Raw genomic sequence first — 18,033 nt, forward strand, 5'->3', positions numbered from 1 at the left:
CCAGGAGAAAAATCTCGACTACACTTCAGTCAGAAAAACTTAACTGGAGCGAGATCTGGAGCAATCCCAAGTTTTCATTTTTGGATATGAGAGATTGAGAAATACCTTGTCTTCTGCCTTGAGCCTAAGAGCGACTCCATTAGATCTTGAGAGTAACTCAATTAATAAACCCAAAACACCAAGATAAACCAGAGGCCTTCTGAACTTTCAATAAAGCCACATGGCCTATGACTTGTTTTCTCACTTATTCTGAACTTGAGAAGCCCAGCGCATGAAGGGTCTGGGATCTCCTGTCCAAAGTCTGAAAAAAGGATGCCGGAAGAACAGAGAAAATGACCAAATCCAACTTCCCTAATTGGCAAAGAAGCTTCATTTAAAAAAAAGAAATCCACTCAACAAAATAAACAATTAGCAATACAGCAGAAACAAAATGTCTTAGCGGCATTATTGATGGTAGCAGGCAGTCTACAAAAACACTCATAAAGGTGGTTGCAAAACCTGACAAACCTGCTGGATTGTTTTATTTCACATGAATAATAGTTGTGTGGACTAATCCTGCTCACTAGCTACCTCTGCTATAAACCTAACTGAATTGAGGCCCTGATAATTTGCTGTATGTTTGTACAATACAGGCTTTTTATATTAATGACACATAAAAAAAGGCAAAAACACCAGGTTAATAAGGACATTTTAATTGACTATGGGTGCCAAGCTATTTCAAGTGAAGTTATGACAAAAGGAGGCTTCATATACATCTCATTTCAAAATATAAAAACTGATTGGAATTATCCAGTCCGTAACTTCAATCAGAGGTGCAAGAAGCATGCTCGGCCTACCTCACAGGCAGCACATTGTCTCTTTTTGCAGTGTTGGAGTCATTCATACATAGACGTGCGTCTCTAAAAAAAATTTGTACCTAATAAGGCGATTTAACTGTGTGCATGTGTTTTCTAATTACCACAGTCTTAAGCAGCTCATTTATCAACTTTGTGGCTTTTATTGCAATTCAGTGTTTTGAACTGGAAGGCATATTCTTGTTTTTGAGTACTGTTTCAACTCAATAGATATTGTAAATAAAATGTACAAAACAAATTATGTCTGTGTGAAAGAGTGAAAAGATTATTTTTAGTTTCCTTTTAATTGAAAGCATGAAAAAATAAGATAGCAAATCACATTACTGCCATTGGTAAATGTAAGTGATGAAATAATGGCACAGCGAGTTCATCACTTAGTCGCTTTCAGATGATGTGGAGGTGCTAGAAGAGGATGAGGAATGCCGCTCGCGCTTTTTTTTCTTTCGATCTTTTTTGTGATGTTTGCTCTTCTTGGATTTATATTTGTTCTCAGTTTTTTTCTCTTTCTTTAGTACTTTTTGCTTTTTATGCTTCCGATCATCTTCACTGTCACTTGATGAATGCGATCTTAAAACGTAAAACAGAAAACAAACACTTTAGTGATCTCACCGGGCACAGCAACAATAAAACTAAAAGTGTCAAGTATGGAATTCTTTGTCAGTTGATTAATCTTTACTTTAAATTTGCTTATGCTAATATGGTTGCAATATTAAAAAGAACAAGTAACCTTTCTTCCCACAAATCACATATTTAATACACAAAATTACATGTAATTTAGTGTTCACCCTAATTACAACTGTATTAAATGTTATTCTTACATTAATGGTTTGCGATGGAAGTTCTCCAGAACAGAAATGTATATCATTCAATTCCTTTTTTATATCACATGGCATTATTCCTACTTGGAAAGCTTCACTCAAAAGCCACCTTTTAATAAGCCTGCTCTCTGCCATAATCATTGGCCTCTAACCTACTGCGCAAACTTACAATGTTGAAAATTGATTTTACATACCTCCTTCTCAGGTCTGCATATAAAGTTCACAAAAGGGTGTAAGATTTTGCTAAATTACAAATCACATCAGAGTTCCTTATACAATACCCAAATAGGATCAGATGAGAACAGCAATTTAGATTTATGTTTATCCTTAGCATAGGGATTTTTTGGGGGAATATGTCCAATCTTTCATCTTGTTCGTCCCTGCGAGGTCCGCTTCATAGAAGGTTGATATCTCTGAGGTCATATGGATGTTAGTTACCGGAGGGTGAGGTGCCAATGGTCATGTCATGTATACCCGTCTGTGGTAAATAAAGGGCACTGCCTACCTAGGTGCTGTGTGATAATGATAGTTCACAATAGGATGTTAGAACTGATTAAATAAGCAGCAGAATAAAGAAACAAAGTTGTAGAATTTAGAATATACGGGGGCTTCACAAGGAACATTTCTGTTTACCACAGTACCTATGATACAGGGGTTTGAGTAACGAACACTGTACACAAAGATATAAGGAAGAGATGTCATAATTTACGATAATGGCAATGAGGTGAAAACAACTGTATTCCACAAGAAAAGAAAACTTCAACCCCAGCACAAGCATTACGGTGAAAAGCATAGCAACAGAATCAGGAAAAGTTGCTGCCTGCGAGTAAAAAAAATGATAGGTTCTGGTGCTATTGCCATAAAGGAAACAGAATTAGCAACAGTAAGTACCTTGCTCCTGTATTTAATTCAAGCTTTAAGGAAACGTATTGATGGATGCTGCAGCGGCAATTTCAAGCAGCAGCATTGTTCGAACTGTGCGGTTCACAGGATTATATGGTGCATACCAGTGACTTCACAGAGCACATGCGCACAGAGGACAACGTGACCCTGTCACACAGAACACATTATATTCTGCCATTTTGAATGTGTCATACATTGCACACAGCATTTTGTTTTCTAGCAAAGCTATTAGCGTTCTAGAAAACTAATATGGCATATCGGGTGTGCTGCACATACATCGGAGGATTTTTTCTTGTGACACAAACTGTATTTATATGCTACAACAAAACAAAGTAAGAATGTCAGCACTATGCGTATTTAATAAAATTAAAGGTACTGATTAAACCATTTCAAGCTCAATAGTGCTATATTCTTTGAGACTATTTGAGGTACTTGCACATCAGCAATCACATGCAATCAAAAATATCATTTGAAATCATCAGGCAGTCAGTTGAAATCAGCTTACGGCACTTTGTGTAGCCCACCACTTATTTTATCATCAACAACTTTATATAATGTATTTCTATTCGAGATGGTGAACTAGTTGAGATGTTTTGGCTACATTGCAACTGAAAAAAAACTCAGTATCAAATTCGTTTATCTAAGAAAAAAATGGTGCAAACATATGTACAATGAATTGTACAAATGTTTTTGCTAGCTAAAGGAGAACTAACTATGTGATGGCAGGACTTCAAACAGTATTTTTGCAACTACATTGACACTTTTAAGGTGAGGAATTTACACCGGAAAAGAAAAGGAAAGTGTTGTTACATAGTTTAGGTCCGGGTGGTGTAAAAATGTATAATCTGATTGAAAAAAAAAGCCAGGCAAGATGGGATGGTTATGTTTTTACACAAGCATTAGAAGATGTGGACGCTCATTTTTCTACTGTAGTATGTGTGGTGCAGACAGATATACATTTTTTCAATGTAAACAAGCGAAAATGAGAACGTGGAAGAATATGTTGCAGTGCTTAAACAATTAGCTATAACATGCTGATTTTTGGTTTGCAAAAAGAACTGATATGTGATCAAATTATAATGCATTCCAGTAATTACAATATTCAAGACAAATTATGGGTGAATGGGGAGGCTCCTCTGAAGAATGTCACAGCACTTGTGAAGAAAGCTGAATTAACAGGAAGATGTGCTAAAGCTGTGGTGGAAGAGTCTCAAATTGATAGTTAACTTCACATAGTAAAAGCTGTAAAAAAAGATAAGAGTGGAGTTTAGTCCTCTAAAAGTTACAGCCAGAACACACCTTCCTCCAGTAGGAGTGAAATTAAAAAGAAGAGTGATTAAAATATCAGAAAATGTTACAGGTGTGGTATTTGGTGTATTTCAAGAAATGTCTGGCACGTAATCAAAATGTTCCAATTGTGGTACAGCAGGACACAATGCAAGAGTGTGCAAGTGGAAGAAAAACAAAGTGACATTCATCCAAGAAGAAGATAACTCAGAGGACAGAAATTCAGGAGGACTCTGATATTGATGGTGTTTTTTGCACTGAGTATGATGTGCTCAACGTTGAACACACTGTTAGAAAAAAACCTGTGTGTGAATTACTGATTGATGGTGTGGCTGTAGAGGTGGTAGCGGATTCAGGTTCACTATTTCGATCAACAAAAATGTGTGGGATGAATTTTTGGAGAAGTTCCACTTTACACACTAGAAAAGCCCGATATGAAAGCTAAAACATATACAGGTGAGAATATTGATTTGATTGGTTTCAGAAGCTATGAATTCACATTTAAAGGAAAAAAAGCTACATGCAAATTACGTGTCACTGAAAAGGGGTGGTACGATCAAAGTGGATTAGGGGTAATGTTGGATCCCAATAGTGCAGAGCCGGTTCTTACTATCCAGATGGAAAAGGACATTGACATATAGTTTTGGGTGAATTCTCCAGTGTATTTTCAGGCAAGGTGGGGCTATTAAAAGATTTTAGTCACAAAACAGTTAAAACCATCGGCTAAACCATGTATACACAAGGTGAGACATATTCTGTTCTATGTCAGAGAAGAAGCTACACAAAAGTTGAAAGATATAGTCAGCAAAGGTAATACAGAAGAAGCAAAATGGGTGAGTGGGTTTCACTTTTTATAGTTGTCAGATGTCTAATGGGAAGGTCAAACTATGCATTGACCTTAGAGAATTAAACAAACAAATTTTGGCAGACCAGTACCCTTTACCCAGAATCAATGAGATGTTGGCAAATACTAAGGAAGCACAAAGGTTTTAAACATTGGATTTAAAATCTGCATTTCACAAGGTACAATTACATCCAGAATGCAGGATATTACACCTACTGGATGCTTTCAATTTTTAAGAGTTCCATTCGGATTGGTGTCCGCAGCTGCCATGTTTCAGAGACTCATGAGCAATATATTTGAAGGAATAGATAAAGTTATGTATTTCCACAGCAACATTTTAAATATGGGAAATTCGAGAGAGGAACATGATGAGAATCAGAGGCAAGTACTGGGAATTTTAAAACAAAAGGGACTGACAGTTGAATCTGAAAAATTTAAATTTGCCAAAGAAGAGATAACATATCTGGAACATAACATCAGTGGAAAAGGAATGAAACCTAAGAAGGGGGTCGTTGAAGAGATTTGTAATGCACCACCACCATCATGCAAGGATGATGTCAGAGCCTTCTTAGGCTTTCCAGAGTTTTACTTGAAATGTGTACACTATTTTGCCCCCCAAAAAATGTATAATATTAGAAATGTACTTAAAATAGGGCCAGATTTGAATGGTCTGCAGGATGTCAAGGGACATTTTCAATCTTAAAAGAGGCATTTGTAATGTACCATGTTTGAAAAGTTTTGATCTTAAATACAAAATTTGTGTTACCACTGACGCAAGCCAAAAAGGTTTGGGAGCTGTGCACTTTCAAATGGAAGAACATGAGAATTAATGGATTGTAACTTTTGCATCACAGGCTCTTTCACCAGCAGAAGAAAAATATGCTGTCATTGACAGAGAGACTCTAGTGTGTGTTCGGGGTCAAACTCATGTTCATAAGTACATTTGGGGTTACAATGCGGTGCTCAAAACTGACTACAACCCCTTAACAAACGTTCTTACTACAACTGGTTTGCAAAGGGATTCACCACGAATAGCACAAATGCCCCTCAAGTTATTGGACTTCAATTATGAAGTAAAATACATACCAGGTGTGAACAACAGAAAAGCTGATTTCTTAAGTCGCATGCCTTTACCAGCTGATGTTGACTGCAAACAATTCTTATTTGACAGATGTGTAGCAGGTGTATTTGATGAAGGACTAAAGGGTATTAATATGGGTGAGTGGAAGAAACAGATAAGCATTAATAAGTGCATGCAAAAAAATTCCAAGGAATGTTAAGGAAGGTTGGCCAGAAAAAAGAAACTAAACAATGACTTGCATGTGTTTTGGGAAGTACGGAATGAATTAGGTGAAGAAAATTTACATTTAACTTAGGTGAGGCAGCTTTGTTCCACCAGCTAGGTTGTGAAAAATGATTTGAAAATTTGCCCCACAAGGACATTTGGGCATTTAAAAAATGAAACAAAGGATTACAAATGTGTACTGGTGGCTGGGTGTAGATATAGAAAGAATTGATGGAGAGCGCATGGAATTCAACATTTCTGATAAGGCATTAAGGACTTTTCATCCACCGTTGCTACCCATATCATGTCCTGACATGCAATGGGAAAAGACAGGAATAGATATCATGGGTCGAACAGAAAACGATATGGCAGAAAAAAAAAAATTATTGTGGCAATGGCTCATTTTAAAAAATGGCCTGAAATTGAAACAGTCAAAAAAGCAGATACAGAGCAAGTACTACGATTTTTTAAAACGTTTTTTTTCTTAAAAGAAGGATTACCTAGATATTTAATTTCAAATAATGGTCCACAATTTTTATCGGAAGTGTTTAAAATATTTTTTGGAGAGAAATGGAATTTCACATAAGACCACATTGTTATAGCATTCTGCTGGTAACGGTCTTATGGAGTGCCTTAGTAGAGTGATTAAAGGTTCAATACAAATAGCTTTCAATAACAATCTGAATAGGAAGAATTACATTTTTAACATGGTGTTGCTTACAGAGTAACCCACAACATGAGTACTGATAAAAGCCCTTTTGTTTTGATGGGAGGGTGACAGCCAATAAGTAGGGATATGGCATGGATGTCAACAACCAAGTTGGTTGAATGGTCTCCTGCAAATGTAAAAAATAACAAACAAAAAAAGTTAGCTAAGCAAGCTAACAAGAAGTATTATTATAAACATGGTACAAAAATAGTTCCTGTAGGAACTGGTGACGTGGTGAAAATGAAGAAAGAGAAAAAGGATCAAAAAGGGGAGAGTATATTTTTTGAATGTTTGAGAGTGACTTCAATGTTTTTTTTGATTCCAATTCCCTTTTTGCAGAGTTAACTCGAAAAGAGGATGCAATATGGGGAATTACATCTTTTTCCATGTTGAGTAATCAGCCTAATTATAGCTCAATGGTGTTGCAGGTTATTGACTTAATGCTGTCATTGGGCCTATGGCCAAGAAATGGGTGCTTCCCCTCAGATATCCCAGCACGTCCCACCTTCTCCAGAGGGTCCTATACTAGCCTGATTGACTACCTGCTTATTGATGTTGGGATTTGGCATGAAATTAAGGACCTTAAAGTGGGAGATCAATGTTACAGCGATCATTTTCCCCTTATGCTAGAATGGGATAGGTGGTTGCCTGTTCCTGAGACAAATCAACAAGACCAGAGAGTTACGCCCCCCCTTGGAGGTGGCAAGCAATCAGGGTGTATTAAGATGGGAAGCTTTCACGAACAAAGGTGCTTTAGTAGCTTGAATGTCTGACTTAGTTTCTAGTTATACAGTTGCCCTTTTATCCAATCCTCATTCTCCTGACCAGATTATGGCTAAACACGTTGAGCTCTTTGCTTCCCTGAAGGCCCTTTTTATCAGGGAAGACATGGGAAGTGGGAAGCCTAGAGTGCACAAACAAAATTCATGGTTTAGTAACACCTGAAGGAGAGCCAAGTGTGGCCTTTTGGAAGCGGGTCAGAAAACCGGATAGACCAGCTATAATGATGGCAAGGTGCGACTATGCTGCTGTAATCAAGTCTAGCAAGGCACAGTGGGCGGAGGACATATGGCAAGATTTGCTTGTAGCAGCCAAGGACTCCAATGTGAAGCGGTTTTGGTTTCCCAAGATTGCCAACATTTGAGTTCTAGGCCTGACTGTCATATCCCTCCAAAAACCTGGATTTCATACTTTACTAAAAACTTTACAGCCAGGATTTTGCTCCTTTAGTGGATGTAGAGAGTGTACACATGAATAATATTGATGGGGCAGGTGTTATCATACCGTTCACTTGAAAAGAAACTGAGACAGCCATTATGGCCCAAAAATCAGGGAAGGCTCCTGGGCTAGACGGGATTCCATCTGACCTGTATAAGTGTGATTTGAAACTATGGGGCCCTTACATTAATCAAGTCTCAAAAGCTATTTTGGAGAGTAACATCTTTCCCCACTCCTCGAAGGGCACAATTAATTGTCCCTATTTATAAAAAAGGGAAAAAATCGGCTCTGGGTAATTATAGACAGATCAGCCTTTTAGATAATCTCCACAAGATTTTTTCCTTTCAGGTTTTGGGTAGGCCCAGAGCCTGGATAGAAGAGAATGGGGCCCTAAGCCATTTGCAGGAAAGCTTTAGGCAGAAGACGGCCACAGTTGATCAGGCCTTCCGCTTTCTTACAATTAAATGGAAGGTGGTAGATTGTTTGTTGCCTTTGTAGATCTTAGATCCACCTTTGACTTGGTCCCCCATTTTAAGTTATCAATCAATCAATAATCAACTCGGCCAAAATTGGAGTCTCTGGCCCTTTGCTAAACTTGATCAGGGAACTGTACTCAGAGAGTTTTGCCAGAGTAAGGTGGGTGAAGGACAGAGAATTATCTGATGAGTTTCCCATAAAGAAAGGCGTTAGACAGGGTTGTGTCTTGGCTCCCACTCTTTTCTTACTTTTCATAAATGTTTACATTCCGTATCTATTTGATAGCTTAAATGACGCTCCGAAATTGGGTGGGATCAAGACACCGTGTTTGTTGTTTGCTGACAATACCCTGCTCTTATCCCAAACTGCTTCTGGATTATCCAGGCTTCTGGAGAAATTTTCGGGGTTTTGTGGGGACTACATCTTACAAATAAACAGTACTAAAACCAAATGCATGATATTTGGTGACCCAAAATTCAGAGCTAAGAAAAGTATAGTGCTGGATGGTAAGGCCCTTGAACGTGTTGCTGATTTTGACTATCTGGGAGTTAGATTAGAAAACTCCCATAAATGGTGAGCACATCTGACAAAGTGCACCATGTCCCTCAAACAAAAGACAGGGGGCATTTTGAGATATGCTGCTAGAACGCCCACTTTTCCCATCACACCTGCAGTAGATATTTACAAAATGCAGGCTACAGAGGGTGCCTTGTATGGTGCTGAGCTGTGGGGCCATGGTAAACTACATGACACAGAAAGAGCAGAGATATTTTTTATTAAGGCTATGTTTAAGTTCTCCTACCCTACCTATCTCAATGGATTTGAACTTGTACTCAACTGCAGATATTGCTGCTCTGAGACTGTTGCAATATTGGATTTGGATTTCATCCACAGCAGCCATAGACCCTTATAGGACATGGCTAGGAGTGCTTTTAAGAGATCCCCAGGTTGGGAACATTCAATGGTGCCATTATGTAAAAAGCGGTTTCCTCAAACTTGGGTTGGGTTCCTCTTGGGCAGATCCCTTGCATCTCCCAAAAAACGCCTTACAGATCTTGAACGACGCATACCGGGTGAGTGTTCAAACGTCAATTTTAGCAGTTGTTCCGTCCGGTAGCACGATGGACAGTTTTTTATCATTTAAGTGTCATTATGAGTTTGAGCACTTTTTTGATATTATTTCACATCCTGTGGCACGTGCACTTTACACAAGATTTAGATTAGGATCCTTACCAGTACGTGATCTTACTTCCAGGTGGAAGCAAACTGCTAGTTCAACAGACTCTTGCCCGATGGGGTGTAACACTAGGGAATCTATTAGTCATGTTTTATTCCGTTGTCCTGCATATAAAAAGCAAAGGGCCCATTGGATAAGACCTCTCTGCAATACCATGGGCATTAGGGACCGCCATTTGGCCCTTAGGATTTGCAGAACTAGTACCCACAAGCCGGTGGTGTGTGCTGTGGCAAAGTTTTTAGTGGCATTAAGGCGTATTAGAGTAAGTTTTTTAAATATTAACACACCATTTATTTAACAACACAGATCGTGTTTTGTAATCGATTTAATATTGCTTATTCTTAGTTCCTTGCTTATACATTTGTATTATATCAGGCATTTTTATAACACGGGGAGGAGAACGCCAAGGACTTAGGAATTTAAACCCATTTGGTAAAGTTCTACTGTGTTATATGCATGACCCAGAGTACAAGTTTGTTTAATCATTTTTATGGTATAGGTCCATGAAATTTTAAGAACAATTAAGCCATATATATCTTTTGATAGAGTACCTAGGGAGCGATTTTATGCCCTGGGCTCCGGTAATGTGGAACCTCTTATCTTGAGGATTTTATTGTATTTTTATACGTTGTACTGTGAATTATGGATTTATGTGTGTATATGTACTGCTTGTATGGTATATGTTACCAAAATAAAGCTCAAATGAAATGAGGGTGGATAATTTGTTCAGTAACTCTGCACTTCTCAGTGATGGAAAAGTCTGGCATTTGAGCAGAATAGCTAAAAGCAAGTATACGAACAATGAAAGTGATAAAGGCAAAGAGAGTAATATTGATAGATGTACATATGATTGGATGGATGACTGTGAGGATAATAGGAATTTGGCGAGAAGAAAGCAGGGTTCCATTACTAATGAAATAAAGGCAGAAAATCGAGTGAGTAAAGGTATTGGTTCCAATGTTTCTGTTAATGAAATGAGACCAGGAAACCAAGAGAGCGAAGATATCAATGTTGAACTGAGTAAACAAAGTGAAAGATGTAAAAGAAATATTTACAAAGCGAAAAAGTATGAAGATTACATGTGTACTTACATTGTTTGTGCTTGTGTAGATTTTGAATGTAGTTTTGTATATTAAATATTCTCACTTATGTAAAGCATGAATTAGTAGGTTTAGTTTTATTATACTGATTAAAAAAAGGAAAGATGTGTGAGAATGGTAGCATACAACAGAATGTTACAAATAACATAGCAGTAGAATAAAGAAGCGTAGTTGTAGAATTCAGAATGTATGGGGTGGATTTGAAGGAGCTCCACAAGGAGCAAGGAACGTTTCTGTTCACCGCTGTACCTATTGTGCTGGGGGTTGAATAAAGGAAATTATACACAAAGATATAAGGAAAAGCTGTCATAATTTCCCATATGTAGTACCTCCTTTTTGGCTTCTCATCATTGGTACCATGCTAAGAATCATGCAACCACATCCGGCTTGCTGCCCTTAAAGGCGGAACAGAATCCCTGCTGCTAATGGTCTACAAATTGGAGCACAGGAGACCCTTGGCTGTGCTCCTGCAGCAGGATTAGGGGATCTGAGGCACCACATTCTTCTAGAAGGCTTAGACGGGAAACAGACTTTGAGAAAGGGGCAGTTATTCCAGTTTGGCTGCCCACTCGTGATGCTGGGTTCAGGTGACACCCTACATCACGCTTCACATCACACGCACCACCATTCTGAACTGGGATAAAAGTAAAAAGGCCCATTTACCTTGCCTTAGAAACATTTTTCGATACAAAATTTCTATTTCCCAGCAAAGTTTATTTTAGTCATTTTAATACAAATGGTGGTAGATGCATTTTAAATAACTATTGACACCAAGTTTATTTTGGTAATTTAACAATTCCGTTACTCATCTAGATTTGGTCACTTGCAGCACTCCCTTGAAAACAACATCCGCATCTGTGAACCACAGATATGGTACACAGACTACATCCCAACCTCACTTCATCAGGAGTTGAGGTAGGGAAGGACGCCCTCCCGTGTCCCTTAAAAGGGACTTCTCCAATGTGCCTTCCTCTACTAACCAGTGTGCCACACGTTGGATTTACCCAATACTTCAAACATGTGGGTCCTGGCTACCGTACTCCATCCCCGTGCCCAGGTCAGCAACATCAGGAGGGAATGTAGGATACTAAAGACTGCTTAGGGCATTGTGCCGAATGACTGCTGGATAATGAATAAGCAATGGGGTAAAAACACCATCTTTGCGACGGCCACAAGACTCTTATGAGAGAGGGATCAGTAGTGAATTCCAAAAGAGTATTTTCAGCATATAGGGACACCAAGTGAATGAAGTCTCCCATCTTAATCCTCCATTTGGCCATATTCTGATGGAGTTGAACTGCAAGGGGCTCAATGCTATCGCGAAGAGGAGGGGTGACAGTCCTAACATGTGTCCCTGGCCACCTGCCACAAGCCAGTGCATAGCCTACCCACCTGTACTCTGGCTGTGGATCACTTATCAAGGAGACGTACCCAAGAGCAAAAGTGTGCACAAAACCTCGTAGCCTGCAACACCTGCGTAAGGTAGTTCCATTTAACTGTGTTAAAAGCTTTGGCTATGTCTAATGATACTTGTGCTAATTCCTCATCTCTATATTTCACTTCATGCATCAGGTTCCGCAGGTTCATGGAAGTACTACAACCAGGTATGGAACTGCATTGGTACTTTACTGGTGGGTGGTTGACGAGGGAAATGGTGCTCACTGTCGTAAGAGTCTGGTACTATATTGCACGTAATCAATTACTAGATGGTGCACTTAACAGGGAACACACCCATAACCCCTGACTTCAACAATCAATGATTGCTGAAAAACAATGGTCCATAATAAGGCACACGTCCTCTAATGTCCAGCAATCTGTAGCAATTCTTAAATCAAACATCTGCTTTCACAATTGAATTTTCATGTACATCTTCAGATCACACTCCAGCCAACACGTGTTTTGTCTGGGCATTAACCTAATGACTTCATCTGGGCTGAAAAATATAATTTTGACACTCGGAGTTTGAGAACCCCCCCCCCGACCTGCTACACATTGCTTGACATTTGAGGACATGTGCCTTATTATGGACTAATGAAACTGCATTGGATTAAGCAAGTCATAATCATTCACAGTGGAAGGTCAAGTGTTTTGCATAGTATTTCAGTGCCCATATTAATAATTGTGAGCAGTCTACAGGCAAAAGGATCCGATGGATCTGAACCAGGCTTAAGCAGCATAATAATGCAGCCCTCCCTCAGGCGGCGCGAGGACATCACTCTCTTCGGCCTCCAAATATACTTCTAGCAAGCGCTGGGTAAGGACTGATATGAAGGTCTGATGTATTTTGGCAGGAAAACCATTGCAACCTGATGCCTTCCCTCCAGCAGGGGTGTGGAATTTATTAAAATATCTACTTGTCCAGGGGACAGGTTGCTTCTCAAATCTACTTGTCCTGTAAAAAGATCTACTTGTCCCTTTGGTGCCATGTAGTGTGGCGACAAATTATGGCAGCAATTAATAGCCTCTCTAATTATGTCAGGGCTACTACCATAGTAGGGCTTGAATACTTGCAGTTTCAATCCCTACTGTAGCAATTTCCTTATTTTGCCACCTTTCTGAAGATCTGCATACTGGGGCTGGAGGAGGCAGCAAGCAATAGTTCCAGGGCTGGAATGCCTTTGAGTCTGCAAACCTACTAACCTGCATGTTTTAAAGATTTTTACCAGCTTCTCTCTAATATTTTCCCATAATAAGAAAGGTTGGAGAATTTACTCCCGACAATGGCAGAATTAGAACTTCTTCCAGGGTTGGGAAGAAAGTGGCTGGAGGGAAAATGAACTTGCAAATGCTCAATAGATTTTCACATGAGCAAATCTACACATCGTATTTACCCATGCTAAAATACAGTTCACAAATATTTTACAGGGGTACGACATATACCATGGGTGCACTTTTGTGACTTTCTTTAAGAATTTGGGGCCACATGTAGGTAGGTTCAGATTTGTGACTTGCAAATTGCGAGTCGCAAATCCGAATGTAGGATGGTGTCCTTGACACCATCTGTGATTCGCAAGGGCTTCGCAAATGCCCACCTCATGAATAATCATGAGGTGGGTCGCAATTTGTGACCCCCTCGCGAATGGTGGCCTGCTGGAGACAGCATGTCTGTGACTGCTTTTCAATAAAGCAGTTTTTGTTTTTTTGTAATGCAGCCTGTTTTCCTTAAAGGAAAACGAGATGCATAACAAAAACGAAAAATGAAACGTTTCATTTTTTCAGAGCAGGCAGTGGTCCGCAGGACCACTGCCTGCTCTGAAAAAATGTTTACAGTGACATTCACAATGGGGAAGGGGTCCCATGGGGATCCCTTCCCTTTTGCGAAAGTGTTAGCACCCATTTGAAATGGGTGCAAACTGCGATTTGTTTGCGCCCGCGTTCGCGGTCACAAAACAATCCTACATTGCACTAAGAGTCGCAATTAGGAAGGGAACACCCCTTACTAATTGCGAGTCGCAAACCCGTTTTGTGATTCGGTAACCAGGTTACTGAATCGCAAAACTGGGTTTGTGCATCGCAATGTGCTTTTTGCAAGTCGCAAACAGCGAAGGTCGCTGTTTGTGACATGCAAAAAGCAATCTACATGTGGGTCTTGGTCCCTAATTAGGTCTGGTGTTAACAAAGACATTTTGTTTTTATTAAACTTCTATTTCTCTCTCTTTCGGCTGGCTTTACTGTGAGTGATCGCATTCTGCTCTTCCACAAGGAGCATATTGCCACACAAAGTAGTTTTGTTCAGTGTCAGGAACTACAGTGGCAATCAGTAACGTAACGAAACTGGAGGGTGCCCCTTTGCAAAGAACATGGAGGAGCCCCCTCTCCAGACTCACTCAGGGCAGGTGCTGTGCTGAAGGGGCCCCCTGGAGGGCGGCTGCGGGCCTTTGTTATGCCGCTGGTGGCAACCTGTGCTTTTAGAGTTCAAAAACTTTTTTGGGGGGGTTTTGCCAGTGTTTGTTACAATGTTGAGGGCCTGGTAGCTCCCACAACAATAAAGTGTTACAAAAGCCATCTCAAAACAAGACACGCATTGATGAAACTAAAAGACTTATAAAAATATGTCAGATCGGTTGGCTTTGTCAGTGTTTGTTTATTTTCATGCTTCCCATAATCGTGTTGAAAATGGTTACACTGATTTTCCATTAGAAATATTTTGGGGAAATACTAGCATGCATTAACACATTTTACTAAATGACACTTCATTTGCATATAATCAGAGAGCATTCTGGGAGCATTATACTTAGCCTCTTAGCCTAAACTTTTCAAACATGTGTGTACACGTTTTTTTTTTTTTTTGTACTGGAACCAACGTCAGTAGTGAAGTGTGACCTTAAAACATTTATTTACAGCACTCACCCTAATAACGAAGACTTTCAAATAATGAACCATAAATACAAGTTCGAACAGCATTATCTTTTGGAAACACATTACCTCAACTGCAGAGACTTCCACTCTCTGTAAACAGGCAGCCAAAGGGTTTGTGCTGCAGGGGGTTGGGCCTACTTGTCCCAAGGACAAAGTAAACATAAAAACTTGTTGCCCTTGACCCCAAACAAGATGTCCCGGGCGTCGGGCGATAGGAATTCCACATCCCTGCCTCCAGGCAATTGCCCTATAGCTATATGAATTTCCTCCAAGGTGAGGGCAGCATTAAAATCGCAAACTGCCATATCACCCAGCTGCAGGAGTGGTAAATAGGCCAGGAAGACTCAGACATCCTGTATGGATGGGACAGAGTCTCAATACACCTGCTTTGAGTTTTAAAGGTGTACACTATACATCCTGTGTATAAACCTCACAGCCCTGAGAGGACCCAAGGTGTAGAATGATGGGGTGGGGAATCTCCCTCATGCAAGCAGGCACCCACATCTGTCTCCCTCCATACAGAGTAGTTGGCAATATAATTTAAGAGTATACCTCTCATGTCTATCCCAAACCTTGAAGGCCAACCGCTGGATTTGCAATTTCTCCTGCCGCCTAGAATTTCCCTGCCTTCTATACCTGTGTGACCTCAGGAGATAATTTTCAAGTCATTGAGGTCTGCTTAACCCCGCCCCCCATCCAATTGCGCAGCAGACAAGGGTCAGATAAATAGCGGTAGAGATGCAACACTGCTAGAACACTGGGGCTCATTAGGATACAGTCGAGTCTGCTATAAGTACCGTGTGTTGGGGTAAAACAGGTATAGTCTTTAGACGAGGGGTAGTGAGCTCTTCAGATATCACTAAGCCCCAGGTGCTCTGTGGCCTCCCAGAGCGCTGTGGTCCTTTTAGGCTTGGCATGCTGTCGTGGGTGCCTATCAAGTGCACTGTCTGCCACACAACTGAAGTCTGCTGCCCACGGTACCCATGAGTCAAAAGCCAGTGAAATAACTTCCTGCACCTTCAGGTAGAAGGTTTTGTCGTCTAATGTTTGGCCCATATGTGTTAACCAAAACCACTTTTTCCCCGGCAAGCCTACCCTGAATAAATAGGTACCACCCCTCTACATCTGCCTGCAAATAAGAAAGAGCGAAATCCACCTCAGCTTAATAGATAACTTCTATTTTTGTCCATAGGTTGTTCAAGCTTGAACCATTATAAGGATTACCCCATTATATTTTCCTCTCAGAATCCCATTCATTAAAATGGTGCGCACATTCATTGGCACAAGGACTTCCTCTTATGGGTGAAGATGTTACTTTCCTGGTTGAGGCACACAGAGCACAATAAAAGTGAAGTTTTTTTATTGTTGGGCCAGTTTTCCTGCAGCAAATGCCACAAAACAGACATTTCATACATACACTGAGGCCACAATACCTAATAAATATAGGCCTTATCATCAATTAGAAAAAGCACTCACTTCAACATGTATGACTAGGTCCCCTCAGCAATGCTGGGGGGACCTGGCCAGTTCTAGCTGGCTATACACCATGCCCAAACTTAGCACCATTTAGTTTCAGTGAACTCCGTACCCTGTTCACAGGTCTGGGTAGACCAAATAGACATTTACCACAGTTTGTTAATAGTACAATAACAGCTACCTCAGCAAGGGATATTCAAGCTGTGCAGCCACAGTTAGCTGTGCCTGCAATTAGTCCTGTCACTACTAATGAAATTATGGGGAAGGTTCTTACCAGGAAGAAGGCAAATACATTTTAGATTGCACAAAAAAAAAACCAGCGTGAAGCAGTGTTTCCCCATAGGGGGGCCACAACAAACATAGAATTCTCACAATTTGTTTACCACTTGGTATGGTTTCCCCTAGAAAATAGTGCTACCTGGGGCACCATCTCTGCTGCCATGTATACCATAACACAAGGTATGCAGTCTATTGCTGTGTTGCCTGAAAATCGAAAGGAGATTCAAAATTAATATAGGGTTCTCCTGCCTTGGATTTGGGGATGAAATGAATTGCCAATTTTGCCACAGTTCCCTCAATTATTTTAACTAACATCAAAGAGGAGGCAGCAGTGCCAACCTCAGGCAGGTAACCACTGTGGACCAAGAGTGTGAATTACCAAAAACTATTGCAGACACCTATACATCTATATGTTAAGATAATCTGGGAGCGGCAGCTTAAAGGAAAATCTGAAACAGATAATACCAAGCAGGCACCCGAGATTTCTAAGAAACACTAGAACAAAGCAAAAACAAAAAGGAGAAAATAAAAACATAGGGTGGATCTCCGCAACCGGAGTCCTCTGAAAAACTTTATAATTCACGTAATCGTGATACACTTAAACAGCAGATCGGTATCAGTATACTGATACATGTCCTTGTTGTTCCTTTCAGGACTCACCTGACAAACACCTTAAGAGAGGAGGATGAACAGAACACAGGCATGAGGAGTATGTGAAACTGAAGACTGGTTCACAACTCTCATCTGATATCATCATAAAAAAGGAAAAGAAAGTTCCACAACAAAAACCCAGTTTAAAAAGGAGATTGTGGCAGGTATTTCAGCTAAATACCACACATATTGAGTATGCTCTTTCAGAACAAGACATGGGCATTGACACTGCTAGACAGCGCAGCAGAGGTCACAATAGCTCGCCAGAATCTTCAAGAGTTTTTGGTTTTGAGATCAACTAGTGAATTTATTAAAGATGAAACACCAGATCAGCGGGTTAGCCCTCCTGATAGCCTTTATGATTTGGACATCCAAATTGAGGGCAACACACAGCATAATATTAAAGTAATTTTGTAGGAAAATTTAACAACTACAACATTCCCATGGCTAAGGTAGATTGCCTGTCTGAGTTTGTTTGAAAGGTTCCACAAGCAGAAGATGTAATTATACCTTCCTTCACTGTTCCTGCCCCTGAA

The 18,033-nt window shown here is 40.1% G+C and overlaps 1 protein-coding gene across 1 annotated transcript in view; it reads right to left on the reverse strand.

The window, feature by feature from the left end:
* Positions 1-676: 676 nt before the first annotated feature.
* Positions 677-18,033, reverse strand: part of SREK1IP1 (SREK1 interacting protein 1) — a 120,133-nt gene continuing 102,776 nt past the window's right edge. Inside the window, exon 5 of the mRNA XM_069222737.1 lies at positions 677-1,421. Within this exon, the coding sequence (XP_069078838.1) occupies positions 1,229-1,421 (193 nt within the window). The 3' untranslated portion in view covers positions 677-1,228. The remainder of the gene's footprint in view (positions 1,422-18,033) is intronic.

The sequence above is a fragment of the Pleurodeles waltl genome, chromosome 1_1, assembly GCF_031143425.1.
Source record: "Pleurodeles waltl isolate 20211129_DDA chromosome 1_1, aPleWal1.hap1.20221129, whole genome shotgun sequence".
NCBI classification, from domain to species: domain Eukaryota; kingdom Metazoa; phylum Chordata; class Amphibia; order Caudata; family Salamandridae; genus Pleurodeles; species Pleurodeles waltl.